This window comes from Microtus ochrogaster, chromosome 8 (genome assembly GCF_000317375.1).
Source record: "Microtus ochrogaster isolate Prairie Vole_2 chromosome 8, MicOch1.0, whole genome shotgun sequence".
In the NCBI taxonomy this organism is placed as follows: Eukaryota; Metazoa; Chordata; class Mammalia; order Rodentia; family Cricetidae; genus Microtus; species Microtus ochrogaster.
The window spans coordinates 74,755,876-74,776,037 of NC_022015.1; the positions used below are offsets into that span (position 1 = coordinate 74,755,876).

Genomic DNA, 20,162 nt, shown 5'->3' on the forward strand with positions numbered 1-20,162 from the left:
GGTCTCGAACTCACAGAGATCCACCTGCTTCTGCCTCCCGAGTGCTGGGATTAAAGGCGTGCGCCACCATCGCCCGGCCGTATTTTTTTTAATGATTTTTATTTTATGTTTCTATTTTATTTGTGTCTTGCATGTGTCTGTGGGTGCTGGGAATTCAACATGGATCTTCTGGAAGAACCACTGAGCCATCTCACTAGCCCACCTCCTATCCTTTTTTTCAAGACTCCATTTTAACTGTTAAGTACCATCTCATCTGAGAGATGGTTAAGAACACAGATTGCTCTTCCAGAGGACCCAAGTTCTATCTATTCCCAGAACTCACATGGCAGCTCATAACCATCTGTAATTCCAGTTCCAGAGAACCCATTGCCCTCTTCTAACCTCTGAGGGCTCCAGGTACACATATGGTAGACCTTAAAAAAAATAGTTATTGAAGTCAGGCGGAGTGGTATACTCTTTTACACTAGGAAGGCGGCAGAGGCAAGGGGATCTGAGTTTGAAGCCAGCCTGCTCTATAAACTTGAGTTCCAGGACAGCCAGTGCTACACAGAAAAACCCTGTCTCGAACTCTCCCCAATTCTCTAAGGAAACGGCATGAAATGGAAAGTCAGTTAATATGCTATAATGACCTAAGTTTTATTGGTAAGGCTCGTTGTTTCAGGAATTCTGAGAACGACCTACATGCTGCAGAGTGGAAATGACTGGCTGAAAGTATCCCCCCTTCAGGGTTAGGTTAGAATAGCCAACCTGTGTCTGCTGTCACTTCTTCCCCATTCCTGTCACTAACGGCCATATACTCTCAAGCATACATCACAGTGCCTGGCACACGGTACATGCTCCTCAAGCATACATCACAGTGCCTGGCACACGGTACATGCTCCACACACATTGCTTATGCCATTCCCTTTCTGCTAATTTTGACAGAGTTCAAAGAATACAATACAACTACACAATATCAAGATTTCAGAAAAAATACTTAAAATAATTATTTTAAAGGTAAATCCATTTTAAATGTATCTTTTCTTACCTTATATTATAAAGAGGCTGGGTCTGGTGGACAACTATGTTGCATTTTGGGCATCTGTTGCCGTAGTAAAAATGTCTTACAATGCAGCTTTTACAAACTATTGGAAGAGAAAATGTTTAGTTTAGGATACTTTAAAGACATTTCAAATTTGTAAACTACAATTCTGAAATGTGAGCTGTATGCTTACAGGTATGAAGACACTCTGTAATGGTAGTTGCATCTATTAAGTACCCCTTGCAAATAGAACACATGATGTACGGGGTCAGTTCAGCAAGGTTCAGCAGGCGCTGCAAAGGCAATGGTAACAAGTTTAGAATACAAGCCTTTGCCGTCTCCAAGCCATACACCAGCCAGGTGAGGCAGCCTTGGGTTATATTCCTCCTTACTAGCTGAAACAGAAGGCACATTTGAGCCTAGGAGTTCAAGACCAGGCCAAAGCAACACTGTAAGGCCTCATTTCAAAACAATTTAAGCCATAATCTCAAGATTTCATTATAAGCAATGTAACTTAATTGCACCTTCAACCCTTCAAAATATTCAATCTCTGTTTCTCAGAGATCCCGTTTCTCTGGCATAAACTTTACGCCGACAGTGAAGGGCATCAGTTCTTTTGTTGTTTTACAAAACGCCCCTCGACCAGCCTGGACATCCCACACTACCAAGGACGACCCTGAACTTGTAGCCTCCACCTCCCGAATGTTGGGAGTAACGGTATTACAGCCTCGCCCAATGTAAGCCTCCTGCAGGCCAGAGAAACACTACCTAAAGGCTACGCCCACCACCGGGATGCCTTTCTTTCCACAGTTAGAAAAATGGTCAAATTAGACCACCACGTTAACAAAAACCCAAACGCTCACTGTTAGTGATGGATTTATCACCCTCTCAACACCCTGCAGAAAATGACTACGTCTCCGTCCGACTTGTAGACTCGAGGATAGCCTCACGAAACCTAGCCGGCTAACCATTCCCGGTCCTGCAGACAACATAAAGAAGCGGGACAGAGAGTGCCCTAGGTGATCTGCAGGGACTCCGCAGAATAAACCAAGCAGGAACGAGGCCACGCCTGGGTGGGCGGGGATGGAGAGCTACACAAGTGCCGCGAGCTGCAAGCGACGACAGCAATGGCAGGTCTGCCGGTCCCGCTCGGTCCCAGAGGCCTCTCGGGCACAGCCAGGTCCGGAAGGGTCGTCGGTACCTCCTCCTCGTCCTCGGAGTCCGGCCGCCCCGACTCCAGCCGCAGCGAGAAGTGGCTCATGTCTTCCTCCTCCTCCTCTTCCTCCTCCATCTCCTCATCCTCCTCCAACTCCTCGTCGTAGTCCTCGAAGCGGCCCCTCAAACGGCCCAGGCTGCGCTCGGGCTCCAGCTCCGGGGGCCGAGAGCGGGAGCAGCCGGGAGCGCCCGCCTCGGTCAGGGACGCCGGGCCCTCCTCACCGGCCGCGGGCGCCGGGGTGAGGGCCGGCGGAGAGATGGGAGGCGGCGGCGGAGGCATGGCAGAGGCTCGCTTGGCCTCGGAGGCGCGACAGTTTTCCGTGGCGTCCGTCTCAGCCTCTTCCATGGCGGGGGTCGGAAACCAGGAGAGGTGAGCGCGAGGCGAGGCGGACAGCTAGCGCGCGAGGAGAGCACCAGCTACCCCCTCTCCGTTCCAATGCGCAGGCGCAGGAGCTTTGCAGGGGCCTCTGGGAAATGTGGTTTACCTAGTGCCTGCCTAGGTGAGGCGGAGCTGCTCAGGTGGGGGCGGGGCTTGTGGGCCGCGCCTTAAAGGAAGGTCACCCAATTTTTCTGGTCTGAGGCTTGCCTTGAACTTTTCAAAAAGACTAGAATGCTACAGTTTCAGTATTTTACTTGCATTTGCTTGTTCATAAAGAATGGAACTCTAGATACCATGTGTTGTTAAATTAGGAAAGATGATGACTTCATTTTGAGTACTATTTACGTTTTTCCTTCTGTGGCTATTGCATCCATCCAAGCTAAGTCTACTTAGTGAGACCTTGTTCTCAAAAAACAAACAAACAAAAAAGCTAAGATGGTTCAACCGGTAAAGGAATTTGCCGCCAAGCCTAAGGATCTGAATTCAATACCCAGTAGTCACCTAGTAGAACGAGAAACCCGACTCCGGAAAGTTGTTCTGTGACTTCCTCTTGTGCCCAAGCCTCATGTGTGCCCCCCAATCCCACAAAATAAACAATAGTAGTAATAAAAAAAATCCATTGTATAAGTTTATAAGAACATACCAAATCCAATTAAAGGTCAGCGGGTGAATATGAAAAAGAAAATGACTGGGGCCGAAGATACGGCTCAAAGGTCGTGTGCTTGCCTACCTGTGTGAGACTGTGGTTCATCTCTAGCTCCAAAAAACATAACCAAAAAAAAAATATGAAAAATGAGAAAAAGTTAGAAGACAGCTTCGATAAGAATAGCCTCATAAGGGGGCTGGAGAGATGGCTCAGTGGTTAAGAGCACTGACTGCCCTTCCAGAGGTCCTGAGTTCAATTCCCAGCAACCACATGGTAGCTCACAGCCATCTATAATGAGACCTGGCGCCCCCTTCTGGCTAGCGGGCACACATGGAAGGAATGCTGTACACATAATAAATAAGTAAACATTTAAAAAAAAAGAAAGAATAGCTAGTTCCAGGATAGGCTCCAAAAGCTACAGAGAGGCCCTGTCTCAAATGTCTCAAAAAACAAAACAAAACAAAAACCAAAAAGAAAAAAAAGGAATCCTTCCTTTAAAAAAAGCAAAAACAGGGGCTGGAGAGATGGCTCAGTGGTTAAGAGCATTGCCTGCTCTTCCAAAGGTCCTGAGTTCAATTCCTGGCGACCACATGGTGGCTCACAACCATCTGTAATGAGGTTTGGTGCCCTCTTCTGGGCTGTAGACATACACACAGACAGAATATTGTATACATAATAAATGAATAAATACTTTTAAAAAAATTAAAAAAGCAAAAACTAACAAAACACAAAAATTGCCACATACAGGGGCTGGAGAGATGGCTCAGTGGTTAAGAGCATTGCCTGCTCTTCCAAAGGTCCTGAGTTCAATTCCCGGCAACCACATGGTGGCTCACAACCATCTGTAATGAGTTCTGGTGCCCTCTTCTGGCCTGCAGACATACACACAGACAGAATATTGTATACATAATACATAAATAAATATTGTTTTTAAAAAAATTGCCACATAGATGAATCGGAATAAAATTGAGAAGTCAGAACCTTCACATTTGGTCTTGAGACCCTTGACAAGAGTGCCAAGCTAACTAAAGAGGGAAGAAGTCTTGTCTTTTCAGTTTTCCTGACATGTCTTGTGCCTGTGTGTATGTCCAGAGGTGCGAATGCACAAAGGTGGAGGACAATGCGATGGAAATGCTTCTCTCCTTCACCACGTAAGTCCCAGGGATGGGGCTCAGGATGCCAGGCTTGGCAGCAAGTGCCTTTATCTTCTGAGCCATCTCACAAGCCCTGTTTTGTATTTTTTTTTTCCCAAGGCAGGGTTTCTCTGCTAACCCTGGCTCTCCTACAACTCACTCTGTAGATCAGGCTAGCCTCCAACTCATAGGCTCCCCTGCCTTTGAATGCTGGGTTAAAGGTGCACGTCACCACATCCAGCCTCTGTTTTGTTTTTCTGAAACATGGTCTTCCTCTGTAGCCCAGGCTGACGTGGAACTCACTACGTAACAGTGAACCCACAGTGCTCCTCTTGCCTCAGCTTCTCAAGTGCTGGAATTACAGGCATAAACTGCCTTGCCATTCCTGTCTCTAAAATGTCAAATGACAAAAAGAAAATATAGATTAGAATAGATTAGAAAAATAAAAATGCTTCAAAGGATACTGATAAATACCATAAAGAAAACTATAGTGATAGACACCCTCTATAAATCATTAAATAGTCCATAACCCTTTCTTTTTTTGGGGGGGGGGGTTTCAAGAAAGGATTTCTCTGTGTAGCCTGGCTGTCCTGGAACTTACTCTGTAGTCCAGGCTGGCCTTGAACTCACAAATATCATCCTGCTTCTGCATCCCGGAGTGCTGGGATGAAAGGTATGCACAACCACCACCCGGCTCCATAACCCTTCAACCTGGCATCTGTATGTCCAATGTAATCCAGAAACAGGAGAGGAAATCCAGAAGGAAATGAGAGTGCATACGGGACCTCGGAGTACGGGCAAGAATGGCATCCCAAATCCCTGAGGTAGATGCAGACTTTCACAGAAATACTGAGGAAAAACGGTTAGTTACCTAGTGAGGAAAGTAAAAACAGCAGAGGAAGTTGCTTATTCTTTTCTATCTTCAAGGAAATCTAGAACTGTGACTGACCCTTGGTCAACCCCTGGAACTGCGATCATTAGCGTTTATTCTCTGTCAATGATTGACAGTTTCGATGTGTGTACCTGGGGTAGTGGACCATGCTGTGCCAGTTTGTCACACTGCTTTATAAAAAAAACAGGATTTATGACATGCATGCCCGTGGTTTCATTGTTAGAGGGCTGACTTTCGAAACAGTTGTGGCTGGTTATGTAGCAAGATAGCCATTGGTTTTTGTTTTTTGGGTTTTTTGTTTGGTTTGGTTTGGTTTTTGGTTTTTTTTGAGACATGAACTTGCTGTTCGGCCTTGAATGGCTAGGAATTCACTATGCAGACTAGGCTGGCCTCAAACTCACAGAGATCCCATCTGCCTCTACCTCCCCAGTGCTGGGATTAAAAGTGTGCACAACACAGCTGGCCCTCACTTGCTACTGAATCCTGAATGTATTTTCAGAGGGTTACTAGGCTTTCAGAAGCTGTGGGACTTCTGGAATACCTTTTCCAACTTTATTACTATTATCATTATTATTGTGTGTGTGTGTGCATGTGTACACAATGTATGTATGTATGTGTGTGTGCGTGTGTACACAATGTATGTATGTATGTGTGTGTGCATGTGTACACAATGTATGTATGTATGTGTGTGTGCGTGTGTACACAATGTATGTATGTGTGTGTGTGAGAGAGAGAGGGGTGTGTTCACCACAGAGTGCATGAGAGGACAATTTTATAGAGTTAGTTCTCTTCTTCCACCTTCATGCAGGTTCAGAGGATCAAAGTCAGGTCATCTTCTGGTACAGCATCTTCTGGTGGCAAGTGTCTTTGCCTGCTAAGCCATCTTGACACCCCTTAAATACTTTTGATTAGGTTTTTGTTCTGACACTACTGGAAATTGAACATAGGGCCTTGTAAATGCCAAGCAATGACTCTACCACAGGGCCACATCCCCAAACCCTGGAAAGCTTTTGCAAAAGACATTTAGATGCAAGCTAGGTGGCAGTGGTGCGTGCCTTTAATCCCAGCACTTGGCAGCAGAGAGAGGCAGATCTCTGTGAGTTCGAGGCCAGCCTGGTCTGCAGAGTGAGTTCCAGGACAGGCACCAAAAAGACATTTAGATATTTAGATGCACACCTTATACCATATACAAGATTAAATCTAAACTGATTCATGAACTAAAGCAAAAAGAAACTAGGCTGTAGAAGGAAACATGGGTGAATTCCTCCTTATCCATGCACTTAGAAAGGCGTCCTACAAGTGATTCTAGCTCCAGATGCAGTAAAATACTGATAAATCTGACTTCATGTAAATGCACACACAAAAAATCTCAGATAGAGCCAATTCTGACCAGATGGTGATGGTGTATGCCTTTAATCCCAACAATCAGGAGGCAGAGATGGGTGGATGGATCTCTGTGAGTTTGAGGCCAGCCTGGTCTACAAGAGCTAATTCCAGGACAGGCCCCAAAGCTACAGAGAAATCCTGTCTTGAAAAACAAAACAAAACAAAAAAGAGAGTCAATTCTGTAGTTTTACTGGCATATAAGTGTAACACTATGTTTTATTTCTAGTATACTCATTTTTCTTATGTGTTATCTCTGTGTATGTGTCCCCACCATGTGAGTCCTGGGAATTGAAGTCAGCTTGTAGAGTTTCTCAACAAGAGTCTTTACCTGCTGAGCCATCTCACCGGTTCCCATTTTGTTGTTTCTTGAGTGAGTCAGGGTCTCACTGTGTCTTGAAAACGAAAAAAAAAACCCAAAAAACAAAAATACAAATTAAAAAGAGAGGCTAGTAAGAGTCAGTGGGTAAAGACACTGTGTAAGCCTGATGACCTGAGTTCAAGGTTTATGAATGGTTGCCAGCGTGTATAAGTGAACTACATGCATGCCTGGTGCCCACTGAGACCAAATTGGAGAGAGTTCCTTGAGAGACCCCATCTTGCTGGATGAGGTAGTGCATGCCTATAATCCCAGCACTGGGAGGTAGAGGCACTTAGAACTCTGTGAGTTTAAGGTCAGCCTTATCCACTTAGCGAGTTCCTGTGTTGAGGAATGTTTGTTTAACTATGTAAAGATGTGTTGCTGTTTTACCTTGCCTGCTTAAGGTACCTGATTGGTTTAATAGCAAGAGGAGTTATAGGTGGAACTTCTGGGAGAAGGAGATACCGAGACATGCCAGTGGCTAGTCAGACACAGAGGAAGCAGGAAAGCAGGACGTACAGAATGAAAGAAAGGTAAAAAGCCCCGAGACAAAAATGTAGATGAATAGAAATAGGTGAAATTAAGTTAAACCAGCTAGTGAGACCAGCCTACCCTAAGGCAAGCAACGTCCATTCGGAAACAAAATGTGGCTAAGCTTTGTTTTTTAGTGTCTGGAATTCCTTTTCAAGCCCTCTCAGGCTTTAAGTGGATTTTAGTTGGCCCTACATTAGGCGTGAGTTTGTTGTAGGGAGGTTGCTAGTTTGTTCTCGGCTGCGCAGCCCTGAAATAATCACACAGAAGCTATACTATTTAAATCACTGCTTGGCTATTATTCTGTATATTATTCTGTATATACTCTGTATATTGCCACAAGGCTGTGGCTTACCAGGAAAAGTTCCGGTGTCTATCTCTGGCAGGAGTACATGGCTTTTCTCTGATTCTGTCTCCTTTCTCCCAGCATTCAGCTTAGTATTCCCCGCCTACCTAAATTCTGCCCTGCTATAGGTCCAAAACAGTTTCTTTATTCACCAAGGGTATTCACATCATACAGAGGGGTATATATATCACCACTGTCGAGAAGCCAAGGCCTGAGCCATCAGTTCAGTGATAAAGCATTCTCCTGGCATGTGCAAGGCCTATGTTCAATCTCTAGTACTGAAAGGAAAAAAAAATGTCAGAGAGGCAAGAAGAGCACACCCACAAGAGAGCAGGGAGAAGATCCAAAGTTTTCATTGGTTCTGTTTTTTCCACTCTTTTTTTTTTAAAGATTTATTTATTATGTATACAATGGTCTGCCTGCATGTGTCCCTGCAGACAGAGGTTGGCACCAGATCTTATTACCGGTGGCTGTGAGCTACCATATGGTTGCTGGGAATTGAACTCAGGACCTCTGGAAGAGCAGTCAATGCTCTTAACCACTGAGCCACCTCTCCAGCCCCCTGTTTTTCCACTCTTACCCACACCGTCCCACAAGCAAACCCACAGTGGCAATCAATGGAGGGGATGATACAGGAGCAAGGCCTGCATCTCAAACTCTGGGAGGAACACTTGCCTATCTGGCAAGAAGAACCATGGTTTTAAGTATAAAGAGTGGAGCAAATACTCACTGTGTTTTGCTGTTTTGTTTTTATAGAAAGTTAGATGGGGGTAAAGAGATGTCATCTGCCTCTCTTCCTTAGAAGGGCTCCCAATGCCTACATAGAGGCTCATAACCCATCTGTAGCTCCAGGTCTGGAGAATCCAGTGCTCAATTTTGGTCTCTAAAGGCATGGATATAGAATCAGACAAAACTCTTATATACCTCAAAAACCATTAACTGTTACCTGTGCATAGGTCCTCAGGGAAGTGTTGGTAACATTCCCCTCCATACCTCCCATTTTAAGCTGTTAAGAGCTTCAGTCTCCTGTCTACCTTGCGTAGGTATTATAGCTGCTGTGAGTTCGGAGTGGAATATCCATGCCATGCCCAGGCAGTCTGCATGGCCTCTTGAGCTGATGAGCAGGGGAGGAGGCCTCCGGACCAGTTTGGTTTGCTTACTCTATGCCCTGCCACTAAGGCATGTGGGGTCTTCAGCAAAGTGATTTTACCTCGAGTTCTGCTGGGCAACCAACTGGAGTAAAAATTGCCCATATTGTTTCGGGAGTTTCAGGAGTTTTATTCTTCTTGAATTTTTTTTTTCTAGCTTCTCTAGGCCTTTTCACCCAGGACCCCAGCTTTTACCAACTGACAAAGTAAAGTCGGTTTTAAATGGAGTACCTGATTGGCCAAAGTCACAGTGTAGCTGGGAGCCAATGTTATAGTAAGCATGTGTGGGGATTAGCTGCCCCAAACCTGCAGAAGGCACTGAAATGGGCAGGCCAGTAGAAACAGCAAAACTCCTGTGTGTTCCTTTGTGTATGTGGCAGCCTCCCAAAGTGGCATGCTCTTAAGGTGGCCATGCCTGGGGAAAGCTTTTTGTGCCTGTCTCCCCATCTTCCTCTGGGAAGACATCTAGAGACAGACTACATGAAGGTTTCTGAATTGTGCATGTCTCCATTCGTGTGCAGGCTCCCGTGAGTGAATGCTTGTGTGTGCATGGGGAGCTGGCAACTGAGATCATGAGACCCAAACAGGAACACCAGAGAACTAGCCAAAGAAACTGAAAATTCTTGGAGAAATGTAATGAAATATGGATAGAAATTAAGCTCCAATTGAAGCCAAAAATATGAAATAGATTATCAGAATAAATGTATCAGGTAGAAAAATGATTTAAATAAGATAACCTGTAACAGGCCCCCAGGCCTCAGCACAACTGACTCCATAATGGAAATAATCAGTCAGGTCATAAATCTCAGCATGTAGACAGTACCATCTGCCAAAACGAAAACAAAGGCCTAATTCACCAAAGTCCATAGTTCTGGGACAGCTTCTAAATGTACTAACCTTGGCGTTTGGCTTCTTTAGTTCTCCTTCTGGCCAACTGTTCTTGCTAACTGAACTATGTCAACCCAGGATATGATTTTTATGCTTAAAAGCTCACCATGAAAAAGACTCGGCCTACACTGGGATCCCGAGCACACGGTGTGGTCATTGGCCAGCTAATAGATTTTCCATTGGCTTATATCCATGTCCAAGCAGTCTTCTTCTGGTAGATACTCCATTAACAAACCATATTCTTTTTGTTGTTATTGCTCTTTGTTTCTTGAGACAGGGTTTCGCTGTGTAGTTCTGGCTGTTCTGGAACTACCTCTGTGGACCAGGCTGGCTGAACTCAGAGATTCACCTGCCTGTGACTCCTGGGTGCTAGGATCAAAGGAGTGAGCTATCACTGCCTGGCCTTTTAAAAAAATTATTATATTATTTATTATTTATATTATTTTATGTGCATTGGTGTTTGTCTGTTGGACGCCCTGAACTGGATTATAGCTAGTTATGAGTTGTCTGTGGGTACAAAGAACCTGGGTCCTTTGGAAGAGCAGCTGAGCCATCTCTCCCACCCCAAACCTATATCCTTAAAGAAAATAGTTCATAGCTGGGCATGGTGGTACACACCTTTAATCCCATTACTCAGGAGTCAGAGAGTTTGAGGTCAGCCTGGTCTACAGAACGAGTTCCAGGGTAGCCAGGACTACACTTGAGAAACCCTGACTCGAAAGAAAGAAAGAAAGAAAGAAAGAAAGAAAGAAAGAAAGAAAGAATCAAATTAAGTAAATAAATAGATAGATAAATAAATGTAGCAATATAGAGCTAGGCTAAAAATGTATTACTACACTGAAGAACTAAGTCTCTAAGCAGGTATTAGACAACTGTAAAAGACAAACTGACCTCAAAAACAAAACTATCCATTGGTACATTCATAGGAAGAGATATTAGAAGAAGGGCAAACGTGGAAAGGAAGAAATCTTTGTAAACATGCTTACTAAATATGAAGACCTACAGAAAAAAATGTCAGACCGAAACCATGATCAGTGAAAACAGAAAATCAAAGAGAAAGGGCAGCCTCTAGAGAGAAAGAGTGGGTTCCCAACCAAGATCCAGCCTGACAGCAGACTCTCTGAAAGATCCAGCCTGACAGCAGACTCTCTGAAAGAGAGAGACTGTGGAAGTAGGCATCAGAAGGGAAGAAGACAAGACAGTGAAGTCCATCTCCTAGGCACTCGGTGAGTTCCTCTCTTTCAGTAACTAGAATCCCTGTACCTGAAGTCATTAACTTCAGCTAAAGGACACCCTAGAGGGGACAAAGGTGGCTGTGCCTCTGAGATTGCCTCCCAATTAAGGGCTGCTGCTGTAACTCAGCAATAGTCTATATTCAAGAGGGGGCCAAGGTCCAGCTCCTAGCACAGCCCCAAACAACAACAAAATGGTAAAATGGTGACAACTGACAATTAATACACAGCAGACACATTTCAGTCACAGAAGATTAAGTTTAAAAACTTCTTAGCTGGCCGGGCGGTGGTGGCGCACGCCTTTAATCCCAGCACTCGGGAGGCAGAGTCAGGTGGATCTCTGTGAGTTCGAGACCAGCCTGGTCTACAAGAGCTAGTTCTAGGACAGGCTCCAAAACCACAGAGAAACCCTGTCTCGAAAAAACAAAAAAAAAAAAAAAACAAAAAAACAAAAAAAACAAAAAAACAAAAACCAAAAAAATCTTCTTAGCTGGCTGTGAGAGCACACCCCTGTAATCCCAGCACTAGTAAACTGGAGGCAGGAGGCTCAGAAATTCAAGGTCACCTTGACTGCAGGGTTCAAGGCTAGCCTGTTTTTGTTTTTAGTTTTTTCAAGACTTTGTTTCACTGTAGCTTTGGAGCCTGTCCCGGAACTAGCTCTTGTAAACCAGGCTGACCTCGAACTCCCAGAGATCCTCCTGCCTCTGCCTCCCGAGTGCTGGGATTAAAGGCGTGCGCCACCACCGCCCGGCTAAGGCTTTTTATTACAATATAAAACATACTGTAAAGTTCACAAAGCGAGATTGTTTTTACAGGAATGAAAACTGAAATAAAAGGTAACCACAGTTCAGCTTCTAATATTAGCAAACCTTACCAGTAACTCAATAGATGTGCTTTTGAATTAAATACCTGGACTTGAATATTGACAGTCTTCCCCCATGTGTGATTTTGCCATCGTGTTTAACCTCTTTGGGTTTTGGTTAAGCCGTCTATAAAGACTCCAGGGGTTAGCACCTTCTAAAATTGTTGAATTGGAAGAACTCGTATAATGTAAAAATGTCTATCTCAACGCCTGATTACAGCCTGACTGCAATGAACGGTAATTATCAGGCAAATGTAGTAGAGACGGTAAGCAACTACCACTTCCTGCGTGTCTTTCACTCAGTTTTGAAAGTTGCTCGAGCTCATTCCTTTTCTCCTCGCTGGCTCCTCCTCCTGCCGTAAATGGCCTGCCCCAATTGTCGTGAAACGCTCTACCCCGCCCTCCATGTGGCGAAAACGCAGTCACGCTTGACGGCGCGAGGTGGCTCAGCCGCAAGATGGCGGCGCTGGCGGAGGAGCAGACGGAGGTGGCGGTCAAGCTAGAGCCTGAGGGACCGCCGACGCTGCTACCTCCGCAGACTGGCGACGGCGCAGGCGAGGGTAGCGGTGGCACTCCCAACAACGGCCCCAACGGCGGCGGCGGGAATGTGGCGGCCGTGGCGGCGACGGCGGCGGCCGGCGGGGATGGCGGGACCCCCAAGCCCGTGGTGGCCGTCTCTGCTGCTGCCCCGGCGGGGGCGGCCCCGGTGTCCGCCGCTCCCACAGAGGCCGGCGCTCCCCACGACCGGCAGACCCTTCTGGCAGTGCTGCAGTTCCTCCGGCAGAGCAACCTCCGCGAGGCCGAAGAGGCGCTGCGCCGTGAGGCCAGGCTGCTGGAGGAGGCTGTGGCGGGCTCCGGAGCTCCGGGAGAGCTGGACGGGGCCGGCGCGGAGGCGGCTAGCGCTCTTCTCAGCCGGGTCACCGCTTCAGTCCCCGGCTCTGCGGCCCCTGACCCTCCGGGCAGCGGCGCTTCGGGGGCCACGGTATTCTCGGGTTCAGCCTCAGGTCCTGCTGCTCCAGGAAAAGGTGAATCGCGGGGTCCCGGGACAGGAGCGCCGCGTGAAGGGGATCTAGCGGGGAAGGCAAGCCTGGCAGGCCTGCACCTCTGCGGGCTTGTTTTGAATTTCCTGGGCCCGCCTCTAGGGCCACATGCCCGCCCCTTTCGCTACGGCGCGGGCTGCGCAGTCAAACCCTCTTCTGAGCTGTCAGTTCCAGCCAGAGGCTGAGCAGAGCTGTGGAGCCGAGGGGAGGTGCCGGGAAGCCGGGCTTGACAGAAGTGGGGGACCACTGGGTTTCGGTGTTTTTCCTCTTATTTAGATTTCTGAGCCTTGCATACGTTCGCATGAACACCACTAGGACCGTTACACTTCCATACTTTGACTGCAAGTCCTTTCTGTATCTTGATTTTTCACAGCTCCGTGGTTCTCATCTCTCCTTTTGAGACGAGAGAACGCGCTGTGGAGTAAAGGCAGAAGGCGCTTAGGACCGCACATCCAGAGTGGTGGTAGTCCGTATTTATCAGAATGTGGGCTAAGTGCTGTTCAGTGTTTTGGAGGATGCAAATTCCTGAGCATCACTTCAGGTGTAAAACGCTCAAGGTTTTGGGGCTGGGGACCTGCCCTAACGGCTTTTAAGGAGTACTGATGTATACTAACCTTTAAAAACCCGAACTTTACGGCTAGATGTGGGGCAGACATTTTTGTTTCTGTTGCCCTCCCTCGTGTGATGTCAGTTAAAGGCATTTTTCCTAGGTTTTTTTTTTTCTGATGTATACTAACCTTTAAAAACCCGAACTTTACGGCTAGATGTGGGGCAGACATTTTTGTTTCTGTTGCCCTCCCTCGTGTGATGTCAGTTAAAGGCATTTTTCCTAGTTTTTTTTTAAGTAGGTTAATACAAGCCTAAGATGTAAAGTGTAAAATAGTGAAAATAGTAAAGTAGTGAAAAACTTTAGTTCTTGAACTCCTCTCCACCTTCCTCCCAGACACTTGTCACAAAATTCATACCATAAACACACCATTCCAGCCCGGTGGTGGTGGCTCACGCCTGTGATCCCAGCACTTGGGAGGCAGAGGTAGGTGGATCTCTGTGAGTTCGAGACCAGCCTGGTCTAAATAGTGAGTTCCAGGACAGCAAGGGCTGTTAAAAAGAAACCTTGTCTCGAAAAACATAAACCAAAACCTCTTGCAGCAATGTGATGGCACCATGGCTGACCATCTGTGGTGTGGAAGGAAAGACCCAGTTACCTAAAAGTTGTCTTTCACACACACCATATTTTAAAAATTTAAACTCACACCTAGTATAAATTCTCAAAGGATATCAGTAAATATTGAATTAAGTTAGCCAGTGTAGTGGTTCTAGACAAGTTAATCTGTATCTGTGAGAGCATTGCCAGACCTGGCACTGTAATTTATGTATATAAATAGAGACGTGTCATGTTTATAAGGCCAGCACTTGGGATGCTGAAGCAGGAGAATTACTGTGAGATTAAAGCCAACCTACACTTAAGTATAGTTAAGGGGGAAGTAAGGAATGTGTGGAAAACGTGACTGAGAAGGATCTTTATGCTACATTTTGTAAGTATATTGTAACATAAATTTTATTGTTGTTACATTTCTTAAATATCTATCATATGTCCAGAAACTTGACTTAGTTTTTATATCACACTTGAGAAGCCAAGGAGGAAAAGAGACCATGAGAGTGACTACAATATTATAACTTTATTTATAATTTTTGCTTCAAAGAGTATGTATATCCACTAAAAACCACAGTAGCGTGGAACACTATAATTGTAGTTTACCAACATTTCCAATATTCAAACTCTGATTTGATTGAAAAAAGCAGCCGGGCGGTAGTGGTGCACGCCTTTAATCCCAGCACTTGGGAGGCAGAGGCAGGCGGATCTCTGTGAGTTCGAGGCCAGCCTAGTCTACAAGAGCTAGTTCCGGGACAGGCACCAAAGCTACAGAGAAACCCTGTCTCAAAAAACAAAAACAACAACAACAAAAAACGATTGAAAAAAGCATTATTATTTGTTGTGTATTGCTACATTACAAATAAATATTCAGCCTTTCAATCCTAAAGTGATTGATTATAGAAAATTGCTTTAAGCATGTACAATTGAGTTGTAGTCTTATATTTTATATTGAGCCATAACGAATGTTCCCTCTTTTCATTAAAATGGTGATATTTTGTTTGTTTGTTTGTTTTTCGAGACAGGGTTTCTCTGTGTAGCCCTAGCTGTCCTGGAACTAGCTTTATAGACCATGCTTGCCTCAAACTCACAGATATCCACTTGCCTCTGCCTCCCAAGTGCAAGGATTAAAGGTGTGTGCCACCACTGCCTGGCTGAAATGCTGATATTTTATATGAGAGGATTGATGTTTGAATATGAAGATATCACAGGGCTAGATCTATTACAGGAGTGATATACAAAGAGCTTGAATGTGTTGTATCCATTTGCACAGAGATTAACATAATTGTTTGCTTTGCATATTTATTTATTTGGTGGTTGGGGATTGAACCTAGGACCTTGTACATGCTAGACAATTCCTGTCCACTTAGCCCCAATACCAAACCTGCATGTATCCTCTGTCTTTAAATAAGACGGTTCCAGGAAAAACGTTGACTGTTCTTGTTACTGATTTAAAAATGGTAAGATGTAGTCAAACTGAAGGGCTTTTGGCTTGGGTAACTGAAAGGCATACTAAATCCCATTAAAAGGTTCTGTGATTGTGGGCTAGCAGGTAAAGGTGCTTGCTACCAAGCTTGACAGACTTAGGTGGTGACTCCCTAAAGCCTCCATCTTGAAAGGAGGGAATTGACTACTGTAATTTGTCCTCTGACCTCCTCTTGATCACAGAGGCTTGTCTCCCCCACCATACGCAGCCTCACACATGTACACAAAATAAACAAATGTAATACAAAATTTTAAAAAAGATACATGATTGTGTTGGGGAATAGAGGTCAAGAGGAAAAGGACAAACGTGAGTAATAACTCTCCTTTGAGCCTTAGCAAACTTCCGCATTCACATTGTGCATTTTAGATCATTTTCTTAAAAGTTGTCATTCATTTTTTTAAACAGTTGGAAGTGTAGCTGTGGAAGACCAGCCAGATGTCAGTGCTGTCTTGTCGGCCTACAACCAACAAGGAGACCCTGCAATGTATGAAGAATACTACAGCGGACTGAAACACTTCATTGAATGTTCTCTGGACTGCCATCGAGCAGAATTATCCCAACTCTTTTATCCTCTGTTTGTACACATGTACTTGGAGCTAGTTTATAATCAACATGAAAATGAAGCAAAATCGTTCTTTGAGAAGTATGTGAATTTTAACATATTTTATTCATCTATATCTGTATATGTATACACACACATCTGTAACCCCACAAATGTAAGATTGTAAAACAGAAGGTACTTTGAGAAGGAGACGTACCTTGGGCAATATGAACCTAACATGGGGTTAGGGGAATTGATCTCCCAGACGAAGCCAGACTTGAAGTGAAGTTTGAAGAAGGGCTAGGAATTAGCCAGATGAAAAGAAGAGCATATCTGGAAGGCCTGGGAGAACAGTCATGGTTGTTACAGAGGCGAAAAGAAACTGGAACAGGAAGCATTGGTTGGGACCTGGAAACAGGCAGGTTCTTGCACTGTGTTCAGGATTTTTGTCATAGGAATAATAGGGATTTGTATTGGATGAAATTAGATTTGATTGAGAGTCACTGAAAACTGATATAAATAAATAAAACTTTATTCTAAGAGCAGTAGAAACTATGTTAGAATTAGGTTGGACTTAAAATAATTGACAACCCAAATAGAGGCTTATATAAAATGGAAGCTTGGTTTTTTTCATAAAGGTAGGAAGTTTAAGACTAATAAGTAAATCCTTGATCGTCAGGATGTGGCCTTCCTCGGTTTCTCGTCCTTGTCACGTGGTTTCCGCTGTGTGACACAGATGGTCCTCACCGTGTTCTAATCAGCAAGGGGGCATACATTCTAGATGCACACGCTTCTTTTTTTATTTTTTTGAGACAGAGTTTTTCTGTAGCTTTGAAGCCTGTCCTGGAACTTGCTCTGTAGACTAGGCTGGCCTCGAACTCACAGAAATCTGCCTGCCTCTCTCCTGAGTGCTGGGATTAAAGGTGTGTGCCACCACTGCCTGTCCCACACTTCTTTTTCTAACTTTTCAGTCAGTGCCCAACCCTGGCTACAAATGTAGGAAATATGGTCTTTCCTTAGGTATCTGTTCCCAGCCAATAGATAGAGCGTTTGGGGACAATGAAGCATCTCTGCTATAGATGTCAATAGAGGATAATTTCATTAATTTTTTTTTTTGTTGTTGTTCTTTTTAGACAGGCTCTTATTACATAGCCCTGCCTGGCCTAGAACTTACTGTGCAAATCAGGCTGGCCTCAGACTGGCAGAGTTCTGCTTGCTTTTCCCTTCCGAGTGCTAGAATTCTAGGCAGGGTCTACCCCACCATAGCCTGAGTATACCTCTTTACGTAAAGGACCTTTATGCAAAGAGGCAAACATGGTGAGGGACAGAGGGGCTTTGCTTGATCAGGGTTATTAAGTGTTCTTGATGGAGGTGATACTCCTTTTTCCCTTTGACCGTTTGTAAATATTTCAAGGCATTTTTGTTTGTCATAATAACTGGTAAGGAAGGAGAGAAGGATAATAATTATATTCTAGGATGTATAGGTAGTCCTACTTAGCAGAGAATTGCCCTGTCTAATATCTTAGTAGCATCCATGATGAGAAACAAGAGTCTGCGGGTGTAGGTGAAAAGTAGATTGATTCAACACTTGGTGGGTTAGCTATGAGGTGAAATATAATTGATAAGCCAGGTTTCTGATCTGTCTGGATAAGGATGACTTTACTGACAGAAACCCTTGTCAAGTAGGGGAATGAATCTTTAGTTCCAAGTTCAGATTTGCTTTTGATTAATTTAAAAGTCCATTAAGAACCAATAACCTTGCCCAGCTTGGTGGCACATGCCTTTAGTCCTGGCACTTAAGGAGGCAAAGGCAGGTGAATCTCTGAGTTTATGACCAGCTGGTCTACCGAGTGAGTTTCAGGACAGCCAGTGCTACACAGAGAAACTCTGTTTTGAAAAACCAAAATAAACAAATAAAAAAGAACCATTTCCTCCAGGACTGGTCAGCTAATAATCACTCTGTCCCTCTATAATGTAACCCGGTTCCCCACCCCTATATAAAAGCTGCGAGGGGAGGAGGCACTGAAGCCGTACATTTCTTTGAGGAGCTCCAACATTTAACAACCAAGTATAAGATCTAGAAAAGGAAAGAGAAGAGAGAGAGGAGGAAATCCAGGAAGGTGTTGAGTTTCCGATGTCAAGGAGGCAGTGTTGACTTGACCGAAGGGAAGCACTTGAGTGAAGCCAGGAGTCACCCGCTAACAAAGATGATGCTGAAAGGGGAGCAGCAGACTCTCAGCTCTCGTATTCATTATTAAACTCAGAGTCCCAGCTGAGGGGACAGAGAGCAAACTGAGCCTGAGCTCCGCCGCCCCCATCTGAGCACAAAATTTCTATTCTAATAGTCCTGTTATCAGTCTCCTGAGATAGCATTTTCCTATGTGGGAAGCTGGGCTTTCAGAAAAGGGTCTCTGCTTCCATTATAGTCTACTATGACCCCATGCCTAATGAGGGTAAAACAGAAGTATATTTAAACTTATACCGAGGCTAAAGGCTTTATTCCATTGCCTTGGGAACAGTGAAATTATGAAAGTGCTCATTGTTCAGTACCAATATTTGTTCTTTAGTTGACGATTAATGTGTCTTAACACAGGAAGTAATTGAAATGTTTAGGCTATGAGAACCCATGTGCTGATTATTTCTGCGGCATATTATTTTCTACTTCTATGCTTGAAATGTTCTATAATAAAAATTTTTAAAGAGTTGGGTTTTGAGAAAACACAAAATTCAGTAAAGCAAGGGTTCTGACATTTTTATGTATTACCGAAGATGGTTTTCAAAAGAAATACATACTAGTGGTGGGTTTTCCATTCCACTCAAATGTTTCCTTCACTCTGCTCTATTTCAAAACTTTATCTTGAAATGTTTATGATACATTTCATTAGAGAAATTGGTCACTTTTAAGGGTGGGTTTAGAAACTGAATTATAATCATTTAAAAATGTATTATTAGTTATCCTACTGCCTAAGTGAGGGTTTCTTATATAGTTACATTATTATATTATAAATATATCTTACTATATACTAGTTACAGATTATTCTGGGATGGTTTATAAATGTATGAGGAGAAATATTATCTTAATGACACACTAAAAAATAACTTTTTAAAACCACTAAAACAGGTTCCATGGAGATCAGGAATGTTATTACCAGGATGACCTACGAGTATTATCTAGTCTTACCAAAAAGGAGCATATGAAAGGGAATGAGACCATGCTGGACTTTCGAACAAGTAAATTTGTTCTCCGTATTTCCCGTGACTCTTACCAACTCTTGAAGCGGCATCTTCAGGAGAAACAGAACAATCAGATATGGAACATAGTTCAGGAGCACCTCTACATTGACATCTTTGATGGGATGCCTCGTAGTAAGCAACAGATAGATGCCATGGTGGGAAGTCTCGCTGGAGAGGCTAAGCGAGAAGCAAACAAATCAAAGGTATGGGAGCAAGCCTCAGAACCAGATCACGTAGACTGGAAATCGTAGGGTTTCCATTACATAGTTTATACTTGAGAATAACCTTCCACTGCTTTTAAAATGTGGTGTTCTAAGGATTACTAGTGTATGTAAGGGTTTGGGAATGGTTCCATGTAACAGAGCCCTAACTACAGCAGCTGAGACAAGGGTCTTTTTGGGGGGAGTAGCATAATAGTTTCAAAGTGCTGTCTGTATCCCTTGGTTTCTAATTCCTGGCTCACCATGTTTAGAATGTGGCATGCATGTCTATGCGTGTATGTATGTGTGTGTGTGTTCACGTACAAACACACTCAAATGGCTACTATGGCATTGTAGCTGAATCCAGGGAGGGGGAGGGGCCACATTGAGAGGTCTACTAAGTCTCTTAAAACCAGGACAATATGTGGGTTTTTTTGCCTTTTTTTTTTTTTTTTTTTTTTTGTTTTTTTC

General features: G+C 44.2%; 2 protein-coding genes across 5 annotated transcripts in view; one reads left to right on the forward strand and one right to left on the reverse strand.

Annotated features, from left to right (window-relative positions):
* Pcgf6 (polycomb group ring finger 6) overlaps positions 1–2,660 on the reverse strand; it is an 18,191-nt gene extending 15,531 nt beyond the window's left edge. For all 4 annotated transcript variants that reach the window (XR_003377304.1, XM_026781560.1, XM_005352424.3 and 1 more), the window contains exons 1-3: positions 2,223–2,660; positions 1,215–1,314; positions 1,028–1,124 (exon numbers count right to left, since the gene is read on the reverse strand). Coding sequence is in view for 3 of the 4 variants with exons in the window: in XM_026781560.1 (XP_026637361.1) it covers positions 1,028–1,124; positions 1,215–1,314; positions 2,223–2,582 (557 nt within the window). In the remaining variant the exon portion in view is untranslated. The remainder of the gene's footprint in view (positions 1–1,027; positions 1,125–1,214; positions 1,315–2,222) is intronic.
* Positions 2,661–12,482: 9,822 nt separating this feature from the next.
* Positions 12,483–20,162, forward strand: part of Taf5 (TATA-box binding protein associated factor 5) — a 17,133-nt gene continuing 9,453 nt past the window's right edge. Inside the window, exons 1-3 of the mRNA XM_005352433.3 lie at positions 12,483–13,062; positions 16,122–16,359; positions 19,379–19,694. Coding sequence (XP_005352490.1) covers positions 12,495–13,062; positions 16,122–16,359; positions 19,379–19,694 — 1,122 coding nt within the window. The 5' untranslated portion in view covers positions 12,483–12,494. The remainder of the gene's footprint in view (positions 13,063–16,121; positions 16,360–19,378; positions 19,695–20,162) is intronic.